General features: G+C 43.3%; 1 protein-coding gene across 1 annotated transcript in view; it reads left to right on the top strand.

Annotated features, from left to right (window-relative positions):
* NKAIN3 (sodium/potassium transporting ATPase interacting 3) overlaps window positions 1-25,315 on the top strand; it is a 469,541-nt gene that overhangs the window by 333,704 nt on the left and 110,522 nt on the right. The window contains exon 4 of the mRNA XM_063451367.1: window positions 3,721-3,918. Within this exon, the coding sequence (XP_063307437.1) occupies window positions 3,721-3,918 (198 nt within the window). The remainder of the gene's footprint in view (window positions 1-3,720; window positions 3,919-25,315) is intronic.

The raw sequence follows: 25,315 nt of genomic DNA, 5'->3' as shown, positions 1-25,315 counted from the left end.
TGTGCGTTTGTGTGTCTGTCTGTCATGGTGTGTGTGTCTATCTGTCATAGTGTGGGTGTGTGTGTCATGGACTTTGTGTCATGGTGTGTCTGTCATGGTGTGTGTGTCTGTCATGGTGTGTGTGTCTGTGTCATGGTGTGTGTGTCTGTGTCACGTTTGTGTCTATCATGGTGTGTGTGTCTGTCGTGTTATGTGTGTGTGTGTGTGTGTGTCTGCCATGGTGTGTGTGTGTTTTAAAAATAGTGTTTTTACTCACTGACACAGGAAGCACCTCTAGTGACCGTCTGAGTGACGGTCACTAGAGGTGTCACTTGGAAGCAATGTAAACACTGCCTTTTCTCTGAAAAGTCAGTGTTTACATTGAAAAGCCTGCAGGGACAGGCTATAGACACCAGAACCACTACATTAAGCTGTGTCTGTGTGCGCCTGCTAGTGAGCTTGCATGTATGTGTGTGTGTGTGTCTGCTAGTGAGTGAGCTTGTGTTTTTATGTCAATGAGCTTATGTATATCAGTGAGATTGTCTATGAGGCTGTGTATCAATGAGCTTGTGCGTGTCAGTGAGATTGTCTGTGTCGGCGTGTGAGTATGCTTACTGTATAATTAAACGTTTTAATTAGGACCAATATTTTATATTAGAAAAAGCAATATATATATATATATATATATATAACTCAATCATCGGGGGAGCAGAGACAGCACAGCTTCCCATGCGGCCGCCAGAACAGCTCCTTCCGCGGCCGCCAGAACAGCTCCTTCCGGGCCGCCAGAACAGCTCCTTCCACGGCCGCCAGAACAGCTCCTTCCGCGGCCACCCCCCCAGCTCCTTCCGCGGCCGCCTCCCCAGCTCCTTCCGTGGCCGCCTTCCCAGCACCTTCTGCGGCCGACAGAACTCCCAGCTCTCTGCCCTGCATGACCCCCTAGCCAATCACCCACAGGTAATCACCCACATGTGTAATGCTGTCAGTGTATGCATGTGGGTTTGTGTGTGTGTGTGTCTGTCATGGTGTGTGTCTGTCATGGTGTGTGTGTGTGTGTTTGTGCTTGTCATGGTGTGTGTGTGTCTGTCTGTCATGGTGTGTGTGTCTGTCTGTCATGGTGTGCGTTTGTTTGTCTGTCATGCTGTGCGTTTGTTTGTCTGTCATGGTGTGTGTGTCTGTCATGGTGTGTGTGTGTCTGTCATGGTGTGTGTGTCTGTCATGGTGTGTGTGTCTGTCATGGTGTGCGTGTGTCTATCTGTCATAGTCTGTGTGTGTGTGTCATGGACTTTGTGTCATGGTGTGTCTGTCATGGTGTGCGTTTCTTTCATGGTGTGCGTTTGTCTGTAATGGTGTGCGTTTGTCTGTCATGGTGTGCGTTTGTCTGTCATGGTGTGCGTTTGTGTGTCTGTCTGTCATGGTGTGTGTGTCTATCTGTCATAGTGTGGGTGTGTGTGTCATGGACTTTGTGTCATGGTGTGTCTGTCATGGTGTGTGTGTCTGTCATGGTGTGTGTGTCTGTGTCATGGTGTGTGTGTCTGTGTCACGTTTGTGTCTATCATGGTGTGTGTGTCTGTCGTGTTATGTGTGTGTGTGTGTGTCTGTCTGTCATGGTGTGTGTCTGTCATGGTGTGTGTGTGTGTGTGTGTGTCTGTCTGTCATGGTGTGTGTGTCTGTCTGTCATGGTGTGCGTTTGTTTGTCTGTCATGGTGTGCGTTTGTTTGTCTGTCATGGTGTGTGTGTCTGTCATGGTGTGTGTTTGTCTGTCATGGTGTGTGTGTCTGTCATGGTGTGTGTGTCTGTCATGGTGTGTGTGTCTGTCATGGTGTGCGTGTGTCTATCTGTCATAGTCTGGGTGTGTGTGTCATGGACTTTGTGTCATGGTGTGTCTGTCATGGTGTGCGTTTGTCTTTCATGGTGTGTGTTTGTCTGTAATGGTGTGCGTTTGTCTGTCATGGTGTGCGTTTGTCTGTCATGGTGTGCGTTTGTCTGTCATGGTGTGCGTTTGTGTGTCTGTCTGTCATGGTGTGTGTGTCTATCTGTCATAGTGTGGGTGTGTGTGTCATGGACTTTGTGTCATGGTGTGTCTGTCATGGTGTGTGTGTCTGTCATGGTGTGTGTGTCTGTGTCATGGTGTGTGTGTCTGTGTCACGTTTGTGTCTATCATGGTGTGTGTGTCTGTCGTGTTATGTGTGTGTGTGTGTGTGTGTCTGCCATGGTGTGTGTGTGTTTTAAAAATAGTGTTTTTACTCACTGACACAGGAAGCACCTCTAGTGACCGTCTGAGTGACGGTCACTAGAGGTGTCACTTGGAAGCAATGTAAACACTGCCTTTTCTCTGAAAAGTCAGTGTTTACATTGAAAAGCCTGCAGGGACAGGCTATAGACACCAGAACCACTACATTAAGCTGTGTCTGTGTGCGCCTGCTAGTGAGCTTGCATGTATGTGTGTGTGTGTGTCTGCTAGTGAGTGAGCTTGTGTTTTTATGTCAATGAGCTTATGTATATCAGTGAGATTGTCTATGAGGCTGTGTATCAATGAGCTTGTGCGTGTCAGTGAGATTGTCTGTGTCGGCGTGTGAGTATGCTTACTGTATAATTAAACGTTTTAATTAGGACCAATATTTTATATTAGAAAAAGCAATATATATATATATATATATATATATATATATATATATATAACTCAATCATCTGGGGTGGCAAGACATAGCTTTACATATTACATGCGACAATATATGTCGCATTGACTTATGGGGCTGGCATAGATTTTTTTTCCAGGGCTGCTTTGCATCCCCAGTCCGGCTTCCGCTTTCTAAAAAAGAAATAACAAAACCAATGGTATAAAGGCTTCTCTAATTTTAAAGGTGCTATAAAAATAGGAATGATTAAGTGCTGTGCATGGATTCAATTGCTATTTGTGTATATATTACGAGACAGTTGAATAGATATCCGTGTCTCAAATACAGAGAATTGAGTTAGATAGGGAAAACCAAAATAGTTTTATTTTTTACTTTATTTACTTTTTCAACTTGGAGAAACAAATGTATAAGCATAAAGTAAATTGGTTTGTGATACAAGTGACTTAAAGAATAATTAAACTTAATAATCGATCATACTGCCTCACCGTATATTGGGCATGTTCCTGCACACATATCCTCTTGTGGATGTATAAAAGCAACCAAATAGCTTGGGATAAAAATTGAAGGGACATGCTAAGCATCAACATTATTACAACTTATTTTAGTACTCGTGGTGCATGGTTTCTGCACCTTTTGTCTGAAAATTTAAAACATTGCCATTTCTGAGAAATGGCAATGTTTACATTTTGCCTAAAACACATTTCTAGTGCCTGTGAGTCAGACAGCAATTAGAGCTAAGTCTTCCTTAAGATCTTCAATTTTGAACAATTTCATATTCACTATCATCATGCACAGCATAAAAGCACCACATGTGGCTAATGCTTCTCATGGAGCACAGGATTTCCATATTCAACCATAGGTTATATTTAACTATTCACACATCCCTGTATCAATTGCTATTTCAAAAGAAAGCAAAAACTCTTGAATCCAAATAGTGAAAAACAATGATTCTTTGTTAAAAAAATAATATGTCATAATTTCTACATTTATTATTAAAGCTTTGTATATACTGATTTGCCAGAAACGCATTCAGTCTTTAAAACAACACATCTTTTGGATTTGATAAAAAAAAAAAAATGATTTCTGTACTTTTTCTTTATAGGATACAGATCTCATGACATTCAATATTTCTATCCATCGTTCCTGGTGGAGAGAACATGGACCAGGTTGTTTGAGGAAAGTTGTACCGGCTCCAGCAAGCAGTAACCTTGGAGATCATTCGTTTATTTCTGTGACTGATTGCATCATTGAATTCCAGTACCTAGAGGTCATCCACAGTGCGGTCCAAATCTTATTGTCTGTAAGTCTATTTCTTTAACGCTCAAAGCACATGTCCGCATCAGATAATATCTGAAACTATGATCTCTATTATTCAAGAACTACTGTGGTTACAGAAATGTAATGTACATCCCTTCTTACACAAGTATATAAATGTGATATACATCCATACGAATTATATTTTACCTAAATATTCATTGAGTAAATGTAGCAATTTGTTTTTGAAATAAGAATACTGTTCAAAAGACTAGTGTATCATACATTAATTTTCATTTTAATTATAGAGTGAATTATTCAGAATAGAGAACTAACAATCTCTTGATCTATATAGTTAACATATTGAGGAGTATTGATGGAGAATTGGGCATTTTCTGATCACTTTTTTTTTATAATTTTATTTTTTTGGACCAGAGAATTGATTGTTTTATTTTTTATGGGGCTTATTATCTATTGCTTAACTTGCTTCCAATCAAGTTTGAAACATTTTACATGTTGCAGTTAACATACTGGGAAATATAGCTTGTACATATTCATTCAATAAAAGACATGTAAATTATACAATAAAAATTTTGTAAAATTACACAATTTTTATTTTTAATTTATTTGTTCACCCTTTATAGAATTGGGTGGGGGGGGGAGGGGGATTACAAGCTTTAGACAGTATACAGTGTATAATATATATATAATATAATATACCCAGTATGAAAATGTTAGCACAACTGCAAAAATATACTATTTTTTAGGTAGTCAATATCACAAAGTAAAGAATGTAACCACATTCCGTGCATTAATATCTCAGCAAGCAGAATGACTAAATATCATCTGATCTTGCCAAAAAGGCAAATTCTGCTCAGGAAATAAAAGTCCCAAAAAAAAATCATAAAATGATAGTAAATTAAGGGAGGAGACTACCTGTTAATCAAAATAGTACCAGCACAATAAAGCAATCAGACTGGTCTCTCAATTAACATCAATGTCATTAACACTGTAAGTGAAGAATATACTTATAAGATCGATAGTGACATTGGGAGATCCGAAGGGGAAAGGGAAGTTCAATCATAACAAAATACATAAGACTATTCACATAGAGCAGGCAACATCTTATAAGCACAGATAATAGGCGTAATACAGAGAAGTTAGGTATCAAAGTTAAACCTGGCCAACTTTGGAGGCTTTACAATGAAAACTTAACAGGTTTACACATTATGTAGGTAAGAAAGAAACATGTTAAATGTCTACAGTACAGAACATAGTAGCAACCACTGAGCATGAACTTTCCAGAGTCAAACATAAGTGTAACAGAGTGTAAGAGGCGGGTTCATCGCCTACCTCCCTCATATGTGGGAGCAGAATAGATAGGTCCCTTACAGGTTTGGGAGAGGGAGTGATTTGGGGGATATCTCTCCACCCCATCTGCACAGCAACCTAATCAGGACACATTGGAGGTGTAGGTTGTTGGATGGGCGTACCCACCTCACCGGACTTTAACGTGTCTGTATGGAGAAAACTGTTTGACAGTGGGAGTGGTGCCAAGGTATGGTTAGGGGGAGTCTCACTTGAAATGTAGACAGTTTCATGGACGCCTATTAGGATTTCCATATCCTTACCTCCCTATTTACCTCTCTTTACTGCCTACCTTTACCCTGTAGGGTTTGTTAGTGTTTGTGGGTCTGTGGTATATTCAAGTGCAGTGTGGAGGCTTTGTTTATTTTGAACAAATTGTCCCCAGTTAGTCAACTGGCACACTATATCGACTATACATACCCCAGCACTACCCCCACTTTTTCTTCCCATAGTCCTGTTTACTGTTGTAACATTTGTCCCTAGAACTAATAAAGGTAGGGACTCCTTCCCCCTCTACATTGACGGAGCCTCAATTCAGGACCCCTTGTATGTAAAGGATTCCTTCTTTTTATATTTGTATTTGTTTTAAGAGTTATTTCCTTCTTTGAAGCTCGGCTGTAGGCCTTTTGAAGTCAAGCCACGAGCCCTGGATGTATATCCGGACTCTTAACTTGCACTTTTTCACTATTCTTTTGACTTTTTTTACAACAGCACAATATGTTGATGGCTAGTTTTCTAAAATTTGTTTTCACGCACAACTTCTTAATCTTTATTGGTGTTCTATTACCACGTGAGAGGGATAGTGATGGCTTGCGACCCATCCTTTACTTGTGATTCTGGGAAGAGCATCTGGTCTTCACAGACAAGAGGCAAATTTATACACAGTTCATTGTAATGTGGAAATGCAATATAGATGATGTGATGGTCATCTTGACTGGTACCATAGAAGTTTTTGAGTTTTTGAATATATATGATAATGGTCTATGCTTTACAGCAGAAATTGACATTCCATCACTCAATTTCTAGAATTACTCATGGTTTTCGTGGGTTACTTCCACTTCCATTGACTTCACAGAGCTAAAAGCCACGGCTTTCTTTGTGCACTGTACTGCAACTCAATTGGAAGTTTGTGAAAGCAGTGGTCACATGCACACATGAGGTTTCAGTACAGAAGCTTCTCTGATTGGTGAATTCCCCAACACAGACTAAAAGTCTATGTTGGAGAAAGAGGCCAGGACTTGCGAAGGATTCTGAGAGCAACCTCTTCTTCATATACAACCCCAAAGAACTTGCAAGCTGCTTTTTTCATATATCCTCAAGATCCTCAGATCAATCCACTAAACAATGAAAAAAATGAGTGTTCCTTGAATAGTGTTTCTGGAATCATTATCTATACCTTATTAATGCATAATATGACTGGAAATATGCTAATGAATGATGCACAAAGAGTAAAAAGGTTAAACACCAAAGTTAGTTCATGCAATCGCTTTCTACATAGTATGCACAACAAAGAGCAAGTGCCTTAATGCTCACATTTGAATCGTCTTTGATAATTTTATATTTAAAAGCTCTGAAGTTTCCCTATATCTTGCTCTTTGGCTATGTAATGCTACGTCACTATTTGCAGTAATTAAAATTGACAGTAAGGGTTCATGTACATCACCAAGAGCAACGACTTCTAACTTTAGTGCTAAACATGTTTTTAAAATACATTTGTCATAATGGCTTTAGGCTAGCTGAGCATCTTTAAAAATATAGCTAACCAACATCTGCATTACCAAGGTTAATATTTTTTGATAAACTTTTACAATTATTGTTAATATCTAAATATTATTATATGAAACAAATATATCATATATAAAAATATTAATATATAAAAAAAATCCAAATATTAAATATGTCTCAAAATAGTCAATAATTTTAATAGTTTATTCAATCATATTAAATCTTTTGAAAAACTTAATCAAAGATATTAAATCAAGGCCTTTTACATGTAACATCCTATGGGTAGAAGGCACTAATTTTACCACGTTCTTTAATAAGGAGCTCTTTCCAAACAACAAGAAAAAAGAGAAATGTCCAGGTAAGGCCTTGATTACATATTGTTGGACAAACTTTTCAAATTATTTCATTTTTTTTTAAAATAAACTTTTAAAATGATATTTCAGAATATTAAATAATCAAAAAATATTATGTATATAAAAAAATCTATATATAAAAATAATCTACATTTTACAAAAGTTAAATATGTTTCATAGTATTAAATCATGTTTAAAGTTTATCCAAAAATATTACGTGATGTGAAAAGTTTATCCAACAATCCAACAATATTAAATAAAGTCCCTAACTGCAGGGCTTTTTTTTGAGTAAATTATTTAAATCCAATAGACTGGCCTGGGGCTTTAACTTGTCGCCTTATATGTTTCTTCCAGTGTTTGAGCAAAAATAAACATTAGTAAAGTAACAAGACATTAATTTTTTTTATTCGCTAGTCTAAAATTATTTGGTTATTGAGTAGCATGGAATCTGCATCTGTATGTGAAAGAGTGGTAATAATTTTTGAATGCTCTAAATATTATAAGTATATGTATTTTTATGTAGAAAAATTGCATTGTGTTACTACTACTGATGACGCGAACATAAAATTTTCGGTTCACGAACGTGAACTTCCGCAAATGTTCGCGAACGGGCAAACCGGGCGAACCGCCATAGACTTCAATGGGCAGGCGAATTTTAAAACCCACAGGGACTCTTTCTGGCCACAATAGTGATGGAAAAGTTGTTTCAAGGGGACTAACACCTGGACTGTGGCATGCCGGAGGGGGATCCATGGCAAAACTCCCATGGAAAATTACATAGTTGATGCAGAGTCTGGTTTTAATCCATAAAGGGCATAAATAACCTAACATTCCTAAATTGTTTGGAATAACCTGCTTTAAAACACCAGGTATAATGTTGTATCGATCAGGTAGTGTAAGGGTTACGCCCGCTTTACAGTGACAGACCAAACTCCCCGTTTAACGCACCGCAAACAACCGCAAACAGTCCATTTGCACAAGGTTGGATACCAAGCTAGCCATGTCCCGTTCCTTGTCCTCACTGATGTCATTGAAGGTCTCTTCCTCCACCCAGCCACGTACAACACCAAGGGTCCCCGAAAGGTGACAACAAGCCCCCTGGGACGCCTGCTGTGTTTGGTCTTCCACCTCCTCAAAGCCACCTTCCTCCTATGACTCCTCTTCTTCAGACTCCTCTCTCTCTGCATTGCCTCTCTCTGCGTTATTATAAGGTGTGTTAAGTAGTATTATTCCTATCAGTTTAATCCCTGTTACGTCCCCTATCAGGGGACGTGTATATAAGGCATCGATTTTAGGAAGCGGGAGATGGAAAAAGATGCTTGGTCGGTCCTCCTACTTCAAATTTGGGGCACTGCGCTTGCAATCTAATGTGCCACCAGATAGGAGTGGTGTGTTAAGTAGTACTATTCCTATCAGTTTAATCCCTGTTACGTCCCCTATCAGGGGACGTGTATATAAGGCATCGATTTTAGGAAGCAGGAGATGGAAAAACATGCTTGGTCGGTCCTCCTACTTCAAATTTGGGGCACTGCGCGTGCAATCTAATGTGCCACCAGATAGGAGTGGTGTGTTAAGTAGTACTATTCCTATCAGTTTAATCCCTGTTACGTCCCCTATCAGGGGACGTGTATATAAGGCATCAATTTTAGGAAGCAGGAGATGGAAAAACATGCTTGGTCGGTCCTCCTACTTCAAATTTGGGGCACTGCGCGTGCAATCTAATGTGCCACCAGATAGGAGTGGTGTGTTAAGTAGTACTATTCTTATCAGTTTAATCCCTGTTAAGTCCCCTATCAGGGGACCTGTATATAAGGCATCGATTTTAAGAAGCAGGAAATGGAAAAACATGCTTGGTAGGTCCTCCTACTTCAAATTTGGGGCACTGCGCGTGCAATCTAATGTGCCACCATATAGGAGTGGTGTGTTAAGTAGTCCCCCTCATCAGGCCTTTTTTAGTCGAATGTATCGCCCACTGTCAGTCCCTTCGGGATCCATCCCTCATTCATCTTAATAAAGATGAGGTAACCTAGACTTTTTTGACCTAGGCGACTTCTCTTCTCAGTGACAATACCTCCTGCTGCACTGAAGGTCCTTTCTGACAGGACACTTGAAGCGGGGCAGGCCAGAAGTTCTATTACAAATTGGGATAGCTCAGGCCACAGGTCAAGCCTGCACACCCAGTAGTCAAGGGGTTCATCGCTCCTCAGAGTGTCGATATCTGCAGTTAAGGCGAGGTAGTCTGCTACCTGTCGGTCGAGTTGTTCTCTGAGGGTGGACCCCGAAGGGCTGTGGCGATGCGTAGGACTTAAAAAGCTCTGCATGTCCTCCATCAACAACACGTCTTTAAAGCGTCCTGTCCTTGCCGGCGTGGTCATGGGAGGAGGAGGATTACTTTCACCTCTTCCCCTGTTAGATTCCCGTTGTGCTGTGACATCACCCTTATACGCTGTGTAAAGCATACTTTTTAATTTATTTTGGAACTGCTGCATCCTTTCCGACTTGCCGTCATTTGGTAACATTTCAGGCACTTTCTGCTTATACCGGGGGTCTAGTAACATGGGCAGGTCATTCTCCGTCAGCCTTTTTATACAAGGGTCCCTCAACAGGCACGACAGCATGAAAGACCCCATTTGCACAAGGTTGGATGCCGAGCTACTCATTTCCCGTTCCTCCTCCTCAGTGATCTCAATGAAGGTATGTTCTTCCCCCCAGCCACGTACAACACCACGGGTACCAGATAGGTGGCAACGAGCACCCTGGGATGCCTGTTGTAGTTGGTCTTCCTCCTCCTCCTCAAAGCCACATTCCTTCTCTGACTCCTCTTCCTCACAATCCTCTTCCAGTGTTGCCACAGGTCCAGCAAGCGATGCTGATAAGGCTGTTTCTGGTGGTGATGGTGACCTCAACTCTTCCTCTTCACGCTCATGGCCTGATCCAGCACTCTTCGCAGGGCACGCTCCAGGAAGAAAACAAATGGTATGATGTCGCTGATGGTGCCTTCGGTGCCTACAGGCACTGCGCATGATTGTCCAGTAATGTGGCAAAACAATTCCCAGCTCCGCAGAGGCTGTCCTAGCACCCCGGTCATACAAATACTCGTTAACGGCTTTTTCTTGTTGGAGCAGGCGGTCGAACATTAGGAGTGTTGAATTCCAACATGTTGGGCTGTCGCAAATCATGCGCCTCACTGGCATGTTGTTTCGCCACTGGATATCGTAAAAGTGCGCCATGGCCGTGTAGGAACGCCTGAAATGGCCACACACCTTCCTGGCCTGCTTAAGGACGTCCTGTAAGGCTGGGTACTTATGCACAAAGCATTGTACGATCAGATTACACACATGTGCCATGTATGGCACATGTGTCAACTTGCCCAAATTCAATGCCGCCAACAAATTTCTTCCATTGTCACAAACCACTTTGCCGATCTCCATTTGGTGCGGAGTCAGCCACTGATCCACCTGTGCATTCAGGGCGGACAGGAGTGCTGGTCCGGTGTGACTCTCTGCTTTCAGGCAAGTCAACCCCAAGACGGCGTGACACTGCCGTATCCGGGATGTGGAGCAGTACCTGGGGAGCTGGGGGGGTGCCGTTGATGTGGAGCAAGACGCAGCAGCAGAATAGGACTCAGCCGAGGAGGTTATGGAAGAGGATGGAGTAGGAGGAGTAGAGGAGGTGGCAGCAGGCCTGCCTGCAAGTCGTGGCGTTGTCACCAACTCCACTGCAGAACAACGCATTCCATGCTTGGCAGCCGTCAGCAAGTTTACCCAATGCGCAGTGTAGGTGATATACCTGCCCTGACTATGCTTTGCAGACCAGGTATCAGTGGTCAGATGGACCCTTGCCCCAACACTGTGTGCCAGACATGCCATTACTTCCTTTTGCACAATCGAGTACAGGTTGGGGATTGCCTTTTGTGCAAAGAAATTTCAGCCGGGTACCTTCCACTGCGGTGTCCCAATAGCTACAATTTTTTTGAACGCCTCAGACTCCACCAGCTTGTATGGTAAAAGCTGGCGGGCTAAGAGTTCAGTCAAGCCAGCTGTCAGACGCCGGGCAAGGGGGTGACTTTGTGACATTGGCTTCTTACGCTCAAACATGTCCTTGACAGACACCTGACTGTGGGCAGATGAGCAGGAACTGCTCAAGGCGAGAGACGGAGGGGCGGATGGTTGAGAGGGGGCAAGGAGGACAGCAGTGGTTAACGTGGCTGAAGATGCTGGACCAGGAGGAGGATGGCGGCTTTGAGTTTGTGTGCTGCTTGTACTCATGTGTTGATCCCATAGGCGTTTGTGATGTGCGATCATGTGCCTTCGCAAAGCAGTTGTACCTAGGTGGGTGTTGGACTTCCCACGACTCAGTTTCTTTTGGCACAGGTTGCAAATGGCATCGCTGTTGTCAGAGGCAGACACACAAAACAAATGCCACACTGCTGAGCTCTGCAATGACGGCATTCTGGTGGTGGCAACAGCATGCGTTGCTTGGCGTGCTGTCTGGCTGACCCCGGGTGCCGATGCATGCTGTCTGACTGTGCCACTAGCTCCTTGCGATGACCTCCCCCTGCTTCCAACTCGTCTACTCCTCCTCTCTGTCTCACCATCTGAACTTTCCCCCTGTTCTTCTTCTCTTCTAGCGGGCACCCACGTGACATCCACGGACGCATCGTCATCATCAACCGCTTTACTTGTATCTGACAACTCAGCAAAGGAAGCAGCAGTGGGTACAACATCATCATCATCACACCGTACGTGTGTAATGCTGCCTGAATGAGACATATCCCTGTTATCTACATCCTCTGGCAATAATGGTTGCGCATCACTCATTTCTTCCAACTGATGTGTAAATAACTCCTCTGACATACCAAGTGAAGCGGCTGTGGTACTAGTGTTGGTGGTGGCAGCAGGTGGGCGAGTGGTAACTTGAGAGGTGCCCGAAGCTAAGCTGGAGGAGGATGGTGCGTCGAGGTTTCCGAGCGGAAGCTGTAAAAGATTGGGTGTCCTGTGTTAGCCAGTCAACTATGTCCTCAGAACTTTTCAAGTTCAGGGTACGTGGCCTCTGAACACTGGGCATTATTCTAGGGCCAAAGGGAATCACAGAACCACGATCACGACGGCCCCTGCGGGGTGGCCTGCCTCTGCCTGTCATTTTTTTTTTGTTAAATGCAAGGTATTGTGACACCAGTGAGTGAGTGGTGGCACTGGGCAAGTGGGCATAGTATACGCTGTGAGCCTGACACACACGCTGGCAGACAACTAACTGCTATTCAATCTATTACAGTCAAAAAAATTTTTTCTTTTTTTTAAATGTACACTACTGTTACACCAGATATGAGTTGCACTGGTGTCACTGTGCCCTGCCAGGCCCTGAAACGCACACTCGTGAAGGAAACTGACTGCTATTATATTACAGTCCAAAAAGGTTTTTTTTGTTAAATGCAAGCTATTGTGACACCAGATATGAGTGGTGGCACTGGGCAAGTGGGCACAGTATACGCTGCGAGCCTGACACACACGCTGGCAGACAACTAACTGCTATTCAATCTATTACAGTCAAGTAACAGGAATTACTTTCTGATTGACAACCAGGGGGTGTACTAGCAATGTTAATTTATAAAAGTTCAAATTTCTATCGAAATCTGCATTTATTATAAAATGAAAAAGAGGACACACTCTTCACAAATAAAGCAGTTCAGCAAGCTGATATGCTTTAGGTCTTTAAAGTGTCAATTTAATAGATATGGTCCCTCCCTAAATATACTTGCAGTGGGCGGGTGTCAGGGGAGCTAAATCAGGTACCCGGGTGGAGGATTTCATTATTCTCCACCCAGGTCTATAAAAAAAAAAAATTGCGGCAGCAGGGGCAGGGCTTAACAAGTGATGGGGCGGGGCTAATTGCGAGGCAGAGGCGGGGCTAATACCTACCGGAACCTGCACAGGAAGAGGGAAGAAGGAAGGCGTCCCTGCTTCCCCAACAACCAAATGCATCCACTACCCCTTCCAGCTATACTGTATGACTGCCTGCCTGTGTGTGTGTGTGTGACTGCGTGTGTGTGTGACTGTCTGTCTGTGTGACGGCCTCCTGGTGTGACTGCCTCCCTGTGTGTGTGTGTGTGTGACTGCCTGTGTGTGTGTGTGTGTGAGTGACTGTCTGTGTGACTGCCTGCCTGTGTGTGTGTGACTTTCTGCCTGTGTGTGACAGTCTGCCTGTGTGTGTAACTGTCTGACTGTGTGTGACTCAAATTGTGTGTGTCGCTGTAGCTGTGCTGTTGTCTGTGCCTGTGCCTGTATGTGTTACTATCTGCCTTTAACTGAGTGGTGTGTGCCTATCAGCGTGCGTGCGTGTCTACATGCCTGTAACGGAGTGTGTATGACTATCTGGTTGTGATTTTGTGTGTGATGTGTGCCTGTAACTGTGTGTGACTGTGTGCCTGTAACTGTTCGTGATTGTGTGCCTGTAACTGTGTGTGGCTGTCTGCCTTTAACTGTGTGTTTGGCTCTGTGACTGTCTGCCCGTAACTGTGTGTGCGTGTGTGCGCGTGACTGTCTGCCTGTAACTGAGCGTGTCTGACTGTCTGCATGTAACTGTTTGCCTGTGTGTGTGACTGTTTACAGGCAACTTGGTGGGAGGGTCGCCGTGAAGACTTTTCGCACAGGGTCCCTAATGGCCTAATGGCCGGCCCTGCTTACGTCTATCTTCTGTCCGTACTCCCACCTCTGATGCTCGCCTTTAAGACTTCTCGAGTGCTTCACCATTCCTGTGGAACTCACTTCCCTCCTCCGTGGGAAGCTGACCCAGTCTCCACTCCTCAAAAAAATCATTAAAATCCCACTTCATAAAAGTGTATCAATTGAACTGTTAATAACTCCCGACTGATTCCTCTCTTGCAACTACCTATTAGTCTAATACTATCCTTACCTTTTGTGTCACTTTACCCCACTCCCTCTAGCATGTAAGCTCATTGCACAGGGCCCTCAATCCCTCTGTTCCTTTGTGTCCAACTTGTCTGGTTACAACTACCTGTTTGGTCGTCCACCCACTGTAAAGCGCTGCAGAATTTGTTGGCGCTATATAAATACTAACATAATAATAGGAAGGATTAGCAACAGTAATATAATGATGCTCTTTTTCTAATCAATAAAAAAACAGGAATGTCTAAACATGTGATGCTGTGTGATAATTTCTCATGCTGGATGTGGTCAATGGGTTTCCAAATCCCCTGACCATATATGCAGTTTTAATATTATACTACCTCTACCAGTGGAGGGCTAGAAACTTTTAGCCTCGGGGCACACCTCTCTATTTATGCCTTACACGGCCTTCCTAAACACTTTCTATAAAGTGAGATCTAACATTTAAACTTCCATTATTTCACATTCTGTTTAATTTAGAGTTTCTTATCTCCTGCTCTGTTAATAGCTGAAGGAGCCTGCTGTGTGTGCCTGCTGTGTGTGGTTAAAGTCAATTAACAAAGCATAATGCTTCTAACGTTAACACAATGTCTTTTCACATCTGATTGAAAATGAAAAAAAATTTCATGCGGGCCATGTGTAAATCACAGCAAGGGCAAGCGTGGCTATGGTTGCATAAACAAAAACAAACTTGATTGAACTCTTAAAAGGTAGAAAAGTGAGCAGTGAAACTGCAGGGCCATGACCTGTACACTAAAACTGATTCACTAAGGTAAAGTAGGTTTTGTTTTGATGCTTAGAGTATCTCTTAAATTTTAAGAAAAAAGCTTTAAAGCCCACATCTCATTGCCAGCCCTTTCATTCTAATATCCCTCCCCCCCACTACAATTACCCTCACACTTTATTTTCTTCATATGTTAATGTGAGAAGATAGTGTTCTCAAGTTCTAGAAACTTTAAACTGATCATGTTAATTGCTGTAATTTGATCATTCGGATCTATATTTACCCTGTAGTTGTATCTTATCTCTGTGACTCATAACTAGCTTCATTATAGGAATAACCTACTAAATTAAAATGAAACATGAAAGCTAGTATTACACAATCTAATCTTCTAATTAGTATAATATTTTATGCATTTAACACATGTGATGACAGCAAAAACATTTAAAGTAATTGCATGGATTTAAGATTAATTCAGAAGACATACCATTTCACCGAGCTGTTCACTTATATATTATGAAGGCGTCTGGCTCATATTTCATTTATGAGACAAAGATGCTGAAATGACTTCATCAGGGTCAGTTAAAAGGATGTGGAATTTAATCTTTTTTGATATATGTTATAGGGATTTTCTATTACACGACAATATCCAGCAAGCAAGACAATATCTTAAAAAGCTACAGGTGAAAGTTCCACTAGCAGCATCGATTATTTGTCAGAGTGAACACACATTTGGCAAATATACAAACAAAAATGTGATTGACACTTGAATACTTAGCTGGAATGCACTGGGATTTTCGGTGTTTATATTTTCTACTAATGCTCTTTATTACAAATTAATGGATCCACAAATTCATGGGAAAATGGCTGTTTTATTTTAGCCTCAAAACACATCATCAAAATAAAACCCATTATTACATGTTCCTCTGGCTGCAGGCTGACTTCGCTCTTCTCTCGCGAGAACAGCAGGCAGGTCGGAGCGTTGCCATGGTAACGCACGTCAACGCTCCAACCTGCCTGCTCGCGGGAGGAGCGTTCTCGCTTGCAGGTTCCTGTCAGACCGGGTAGGGGAACAGAAGCTCCCCTACCCAGTGGCGTACACATGACCTATGGGGCCCCGGTGCCAAAATTGATCCCTGCCCCCCCCCCCCCGCACGCTTACTCTGCGCAGGCCGGGGCCGCAACACATGGCGGCGGGCACCTGGTCGCAGGGGTTGCAGGGTTGCGACCCCTGCGACCGCGGTATGTACACCAGTGCATGCAGATGCACACACACTTAACCCCTTAAGGACCAAACTTCTGTAATAAAAGGGAATCATGACATGTCCTTAAGGGTTTAAAGGACCACTACAGACACCCAGATCACATCAGCTCAATGAAGTGGTATGGGTGTCAGGTCCCTCTAGTTTTAACCCTGCAGCTAAAAGCATAGCAGTTTCAGAGAAACTGCTATGTTTCACTGAGGGTTAATCCAGCCTCTAGCGGCTGTCTCACTGACAGCCGCTAGAGGAGCTTCCGCGATTCTAAGACACTGAACGTCCATAGGAAAGCATTGAGTAATGCTTTCCTATGGGCGGTTTGAATGCGCGCACGGCTCTTGCCGTGCATGCGCATTTGGAGCTGAGCGGCGGAGGGATCCCCAGAGCCAAGGGAGTCCGGCGCTGGAGAAAGGTAAGTGCTGAAGACACACACACACTCTCACGAACAGACGCATACACACTAGCTAACAGACACACACATTTACTGACAGAGACACACTCAGCGACAGACATACATACACACTCACTTACAAAACATACACTCTCACTGACAAACACACACTCACTAACAGACATCAAACAGACTCACTAACACAAACACACTCAGTAACAGACACACACAGTAACACACTCACTGACACTCACTAGCAGACACACACTCACTGACACTAACACTAACACTCATAGTAACACTCACAGTAACACTAACACACACACAGTAACACACACACTAACACTCACAGTAACACTAACACACACAGTAACACTAACACACACACACTAACACTCACAGTAACACTAACACACACACTAACACTCACAGTAACACTAACACTCACAGTAACACTAACACTCACAGTAACACTAACAGACACACACACTAACACTCACAGTAACACTAACACACACACTAACACTCACAGTAACACTAACACACACACACACACACACTAACACTCACAGTAACACTAACACACACACACACTAACACTCACAGTAACACTAACACACACACACACTAACACTCACAGTAACACTAACACTCACAGTAACACTAACACTTTTTTTTTAAATTTAATCCCCCCAGCCTCCTTACCTTTTGGAGTGCTGAGGGGATTCCCTGGGGTCCAGTGGTGCTGCTGGGCTCCTGGGGGGCCGGTCACCCGGCGGGCAGGCAGGCTGGCAGGGAAGGCAGGCTGGCCGGTGCGCGAGGGAGCACTCTCCCCTGAGTGCTTCCTCTTCAGCTCCCTCGCGCGCTGCGTACTGATACCGGCGCCGGAAGATGACGCCATCTTCCGGCTCCGGTATCATTGCATGTCAATGAGTAAAATAAGTATCATGACCCCAAGAACACCATTCCCACCATCAAACATGGAGGTGAAAAGATTATGCTTTGTGGGTGTTTTTCTGCTAAGGGGACAGGACAACTGCACTGCATCAAAGGGACGATGGACGGGGCCATGTACCGTCAAATCTAGGGTGAGAACCTCCTTTCCTCAGCCTGGGCATTTAAAAGGAGTATTCCAGTATGACAATGATCCAAAACACACAGGCAAGGCAACAAAGGAGTGGCTCAAGAAGAAGCACATTAAGGTCCTGGAGTGGCCTAGCCAGTCTCCATACCTTAATCCCATAGAAAATCTGTGGAGGGAGCTGAAGGTTCGAGTTACCAAACATCAGCCTCGAAACCTTAATGACTTGGAGAGGATCTGCAAAGAGGAGTGGGCCAAATCCCTCCTGAGATGTGTGCAAACCTGGTGGCCAACTACAAGAAACGTCTGACCTCTGTGATTGCCAACAAGGGTTTTGCCACCAAGTACTAAGTCAAAGGGGTCAAATACTTATTTCACTCATTGACATGCAAATCAAATTATAACTTTTTTTGACATTATTTTGACATATGGCGTTTTTCTGGAATTTTTTTTGTCATTTTGTCTCTCACTGTTAAAATACACCTATCATTACGATTATAGACTGATAATTTCTTTGTAAGTGGGCAAACATTTAAAATCAGCAGGGGATCAATTACTTTCTTTCCCACACCGTATCTTTGTTCGAAGGATTCTATATTGTCTCAATTTCAATTGTTTGCAGAATACCCAACAATAAAACATCTGTTTTGTTTTTAAAAACATGTTATCGAAGGGTTCTGGGGATGTTAGCTACAAAACTTCATTATTTTGTTCTAAAACACATTTACTAGTTATTTTTACATTGGTATTACATTTTCTTTTTCATTCGCATGGGTCATCCATGGTTGGCATCACACTCTAACCCTTCTTCCCTTCATGATATGCAGGGAGAGGAGCTGGGAAGACACGGGCATACTTTCACTGTTTCTCCAGCCCTTCTTTTGGTATATCAGTATGAGTAGAGGGAACTAATTAATGACAAATGCAAACTGCTGCCCCAGAATGTAATCCCACGAATTCTAGCAGGCCAAAACATGCATCTTCCAATGCTGCCCTGAGTTTAGCAGTGCATAGTTTCAGTCACAGTAAGCATTGTGGTTTTTAATGTATGGTGTGGCACTCACTATCATGCAGTACAACATTTACATCCACCATTCACTTGATTGAAAAAGAAAAAAAATTATATCTACCCAGGACATACTTGAAAACAAGGGAAATCTCAATGTAGTGGTATGGGTGTCAGGTCCCTCTAGTTTTAACCCTGCAGCTAAAAGCATAGCAGTTTCAGAGAAACTGCTATGTTTCACTGAGGGTTAATCCAGCCTCTAGCGGCTGTCTCACTGACAGCCGCTAGAGGAGCTTCCGCGATTCTAAGACACTGAACGTCCATAGGAAAGCATTGAGTAATGCTTTCCTATGGGCGGTTTGAATGCGCGCACGGCTCTTGCCGTGCATGCGCATTCGGAGCTGAGCGGCGGAGGGATCCCCAGAGCCAAGGGAGTCCGGCGCTGGAGAAAGGTAAGTGCTGAAGACACACACACACTCTCACGAACAGACGCATACACACTAGCTAACAGACACACACATTTACTGACAGAGACACACTCAGCGACAGACATACATACACACTCACTTACAAAACATACACTCTCACTGACAAACACACACTCACTAACAGACATCAAACAGACTCACTAACACAAACACACTCAGTAACAGACACACACAGTAACACACTCACTGACACTCACTAGCAGACACACACTCACTGACACTAACACTAGCACTCATAGTAACACTCACAGTAACACTAACACACACAGTAACACACACACTAACACTCACAGTAACACTAACACACACAGTAACACTAACACACACACACTAACACTCACAGTAACACTAACACACACACTAACACACACAGTAACACTAACACTCACAGTAACACTAACACTCACAGTAACACTAACAGACACACACACTAACACTCAGACTAACACTAACACACACCAACTAACACTCACAGTAACACTAACACTCACAGTAACACTAACACACACACACACTAACACTCACAGTAACACTAACACACACACACACTAACACTCACAGTAACACTAACACACACACACACTAACACTCACAGTAACACTAACACTCACAGTAACACTAACACACACACACACTAACACATTTTTTTTAAAATTTAATCCCCCCAGCCTCCTTACCTTTTGGGGTGCTGAGGGGATTCCCTGGGGTCCAGTGGTGCTGCTGGGCTCCTAGGGGGCCGGTCACCCGGCGGGCAGGCAGGCTGGCAGGGAAGGCAGGCTGGCCGGTGCGCGAGGGAGCACTCTCCCCTGAGTGCTTCCTCTTCAGCTCCCTCGCGCGCCGCGTACTGATACCGGCGCCGGAAGATGACGTCATCTTCCGGCTCCGGTATCATTGCGGTGCGCGAGGGAGCTGAAGAGGAAGCACTCAGGGGAGAGTGCTCCCTCGCGCACCGGCCAGCCTGCCTGCCCGCCAGGTGTAAGCAGGGCCAGCCTCGGGGGGCCCCCCAGGAGAAGAGGCTGGCCCAGTGCCACTGCCCCTACCCTACACTGCCTGCCCGGCCACGCTACATTCTGTGACCGGCAGGAGGGGAGCGCATCCCCTCCTGCCGGTCACCCTGTAATTGCGGCCCGGGCTGGTGCACACTAGGCGGCCGCGCACCAGCCACCTAGTGTGCCGGCCCACCGGGAAATTTCCCGGTGTCCCGGTGGGCCAGTCCGGCCCTGCACACAGCACTCTCACACACACATCACACACAGCACTATCACACACAGCACTCTCACACACACACATCACACACAGCACTCTCACACACAGCACTCTCATACACATCACACTCAGCACTATCACACTCAGCACTCACACACAACACTCTCACACACACATCACACACAGCACATCACACGCAGCACTCTCACACACACATCACACACAGCACATCACACGCAGCACACTCACACATACTTCACACACAGCACATCACACACAGCACTCTCACACACATCACACTCAGCACTCTCACACACATCACACTCAGCACTCACACACATCACTCTAACAAACATCACACACACATCACACACAGCACTCTCACACACACATCACACACAGCACTCTCACAGACATTATACACAGCACTCTCACACACATCATACACAGCACCCACACACACAAATCACCCACAGCACCCTCACACACATCACACAGCACCCTCACACAAATCAATCACACACAGCACCCACACACACAGCACCCACCGCACGTTCACACACATCACACCTCACACACACATACTGCACCCCTCACATACACACAGAACCCCCCCGACACACAGCACTCTCCCACACACATCACACACAGCACTCTCACACACACATCACACACAGCACTCTCACACACAGCACTCTCATACACATCACACTCAGCACTCTCACACTCAGCACTCACACACAGCGCTCTCACACACACATCACACACAGCACATCACACGCAGCACACACACATCACACACAGCACATCACACACAGCACTCTCACACACACATCACACACAGCACTCTCACACACATCACACTCAGCACTCTCACACACATCACACTCAGCACTCACACACAGCACTCTCACACACATCACACACAGCACTCTCACACACACACATCACACACAGCACTATCACACACATCATACACAGCACTCTCACACACATCATACACAGCACCCACACACACAAATCACCCACAGCACCCTCACACACATCACACAGCACCCTCACACAAATCAATCACACACAGCACCCACACACACAGCACCCACCGCACCCTCACACACATCACACCTCACACACACATACTGCACCCCTCACATACACACAGAACCCCCCCGACACACTGCACCACACACATACACAATACTTCCAAACATATTTATATAATATATATATATATATATATATATATTATTCACACACACTATAGCCTGTATGCACACTTTTGCTACATCCCCTATACACACATTCTCTACAGCCCCTAGCCACATATGCATTACATTACACCACAAACACAACACGACTAAAACCGACCTTATAACACAATACCACACCACAATCAGCTCACTCTGCACACACACACAATGGCAGGCTCCAAACACATGCACAATACTCTTTCCTGGCATTTTTGTCTCCTGGTATCCATTTATAGAGACACCAGAGACAAGTTGCAAGGAAACACAGTGCAAGCATGTTATTAAATTTGCTTGCACTGTGCAGAACAAATAGAGGGCTTTTTTATCATGCTAGAGCTCTTCAGCAGAGCTCTGCGCATGGTCTGCCCTGGAAGACCATTGAACCAACATGCTCACTTTGAGAGGGGGCGTGCTTGTCATTAATGATGACAAAACACACTCTCTCTGCCCCGCCCCCTTCTTAGTGGGCCGCTGTGATAAAAAAATGCCCGGGCCAAATTTTTTTCCCAGTCCGGCCCTGGGGGAGGACAGTAGTTCTCCCCCCCTCATTACCATTATGGCCCCCACCCGCCGCCCAGGGGTGGGGGCCGGGGGGGGAAGGAGAGTAGATCTCCTCCCCCCCCCCCCTTCAGAAAGAGTCCCTGTGGGTTTTAAAATTCGCCTGCCTATTGAAGTCTATGGCGGTTCACCCGGTTTGCGAACATTTGCGGGCGTTCGCGGTTCGCAAACCGAAAATTTTATGTTCGCGACATCACTAGTGATCACACAAATATTCAGACATTTTTATTTTTTTATTTTGTTCCCATTTTTCATTATCTGCGCATTTGTGTTACTCTACAGTAAGGGAAAGAATATTTGATCCCCTGTTGATTTTGAATGTTTGCCCACTGACATAGAAATGAACAGTATATAATTTTAATGGTAGGTGTATTTTAACAGCGAGAGACAGAATAACAAAAAAAAATTCCAGAAAAACTCATGTCAAAAAAGTAATAAATTAATTTGCATGTCAATGAGTAAAATAAGTATCATGACCCCAAGAACACCATTCCCACCATAAAACATGGAGGTGAAAAGATTATGCTTTGTGGGTGTTTTTCTGCTAAGGGGACAGGACAACTGCACTGCATCAAAGGGATGATGGACGGGGCCATGTACCGTCAAATCTAGGGTGAGAACCTCCTTTCCTCAGCCTGGGCATTTAAAAGGAGTATTCCAGTATGACAATGATCCAAAACACACAGGCAAGGCAACAAAGGAGTGGCTCAAGAAGAAGCACATTAAGGTCCTGGAGTGGCCTAGCCAGTCTCCATACCTTAATCCCATAGAAAATCTGTGGAGGGAGCTGAAGGTTCGAGTTGCCAAACATCAGCCTCGAAACCTTAATGACTTGGAGAGGATCTGCAAAGAGGAGTGGGCCAAATCCCTCCTGAGATGTGTGCAAACCTGGTGGCCAACTACAAGAAACGTCTGACCTCTGTGATTGCCAACAAGGGTTTTGCCACCAAGTACTAAGTCAAAGGGGTCAAATACTTATTTCACTCATTGACATGCAAATCAAATTATAACTTTTTTGACATTATTTTGACATATGGCGTTTTTCTGGAATTTTTTTTGTCATTTTGTCTCTCACTGTTAAAATACACCTATCATTACGATTATAGACTGATAATTTCTTTGTAAGTGGGCAAACATTTAAAATCAGCAGGGGATCAATTACTTTCTTTCCCACACCGTATCTTTGTTCGAAGGATTCTATATTGTCTCAATTTCAATTGTTTGCAGAATACCCAACAATAAAACATCTGTTTTGTTTTTAAAAACATGTTATCGAAGGGTTCTGGGGATGTTAGCTGCAAAACTTCATTATTTTGTTCTAAAACACATTTAATAGTTATTTTTACATTGGTATTACATTTTCTTTTTCATTCGCATGGGTCATCCATGGTTGGCATCACACTCTAACCCTTCTTCCCTTCATGATATGCAGGGAGAGGAGCTGGGAAGACACGGGCATACTTTCACTGTTTCTCCAGCCCTTTGTTTGGTATATCAGTATGAGTAGAGGGAACTAATTAATGACAAATGCAAACTGCTGCCCCAGAATGTAATCCCACGAATTCTAGCAGGCCAAAACATGCATCTTCCAATGCTGCCCTGAGTTTAGCAGTGCATAGTTTCAGTCACAGTAAGCATTGTGGTTTTTAATGCATGGTGTGGCACTCACTATCATGCAGTACAACATTTACATCCACCATTCACTTGATTGAAAAAGAAAAAAAATTATATCTACCCAGGACATACTTGAAAACAAGGGAAATCTCAATGTATCTTTCCTGGTAAAATATTTTATAAATACATACATATATCTACATGCATATATATATATATATATATGTGTGTGTGTGTCTGTCTGTCTGTCTCTCTATTCTTGTTTGCTTCTTCTCTATAGTCCTTGCCTACAAGTGAAAAGCCCACCTATTAATCAGTTTATATGACACCTTTATGTAAGCAGTGGCCTTACTTTGTGATAAATGTCCCTATGACAAACTACCACACTGTTCCTGGCTTCAATACAAATATGTGAAATAATAATTTACTAGTAAGCAAAAGCTTCAAGAATGGAAATATTTATGGCAGACACGTGGGAAGGTGCTAAATTTAGCTTTCACATTTTCCTGTTTTCAGCTAGTAACTCCTCCAGAACAGATGTATATTTGTCTTCCCCCTACTATTTCCAAGTGTCCGATATTTCTGCCCAAATTTTAATATTGAGCAAAAAATAAAAATACAAAACAAAAAAAAACTCCAAACGTGCATAAATGTAGCATCTATTAGAAACACAAATATTCAGCAAGCGCAGCTCAATACCCTTCATGAGTTGTGACAATACTATATTAAAATAAAAAAAATAAAAAAAAAGAATAATGCAGACACATGCAAAAACGTATTGACCTAAATACACATTAGTATTAAAAATAGTTTGTTAAATCTGATTGTCACGTGAGCACTTAAAATATTACTTTGAGCTGAAGAACACAGAGAGAGATAGAGAGAGAAAGACATTTAGAAAAGGAAAATATTTTTGTTGATGGCATAGGTGGATGGTTAAAACATATTCTGAAAGCATTTCAACCGATAATCAGTGAAGACGACCTTCCTTTTGCACTCCAACGTCACTTTAATTTAGAAACCATGAAGCCACATCTGTGTGAACTCACCACTAATTACCTGCAAACATCTTCCCACCTCATTGGTTGCTCACATCAGAAATAGCCTTTGCTATGATTCGTAGCTTTTAAGCGTAACTTTTGACTCAATGCATATTATCCCTCTAGACTGAAGACTCAAGAACAGAATTGTAGAGCACTTTGTATAAACGTGCTGAAAATGTTAGATTAAAGCCCACATGCAGGCTCTCTGCTCATTTTATATCATTATATTTAATTATGTATTACTCTGTCTGTTACCCTACCTGTGATGTATTGCTAAATTGTGAAAAGCGTTCTGTATGGGAATTGTTAAATAAATGTATAACATGGTTTTAGGGTTTCAGGACAATGCATTTTGAGAATTAAGGGAGGGAAGCGAAATTAAATATTAAATTTTGTATGCACTCATGGGTAACTGGAAGTTTTAGTTTCCTAAAATATCAGCACAGTCAAACTAACACTGCCAAAAGTACATGTA

Source organism: Pelobates fuscus, chromosome 4 (genome assembly GCF_036172605.1).
Source record: "Pelobates fuscus isolate aPelFus1 chromosome 4, aPelFus1.pri, whole genome shotgun sequence".
Taxonomy (NCBI): Eukaryota; Metazoa; Chordata; class Amphibia; order Anura; family Pelobatidae; genus Pelobates; species Pelobates fuscus.
Note: the sequence above shows the minus strand (reverse complement) of the source record. Positions and strands in the feature narration are given on the sequence as shown.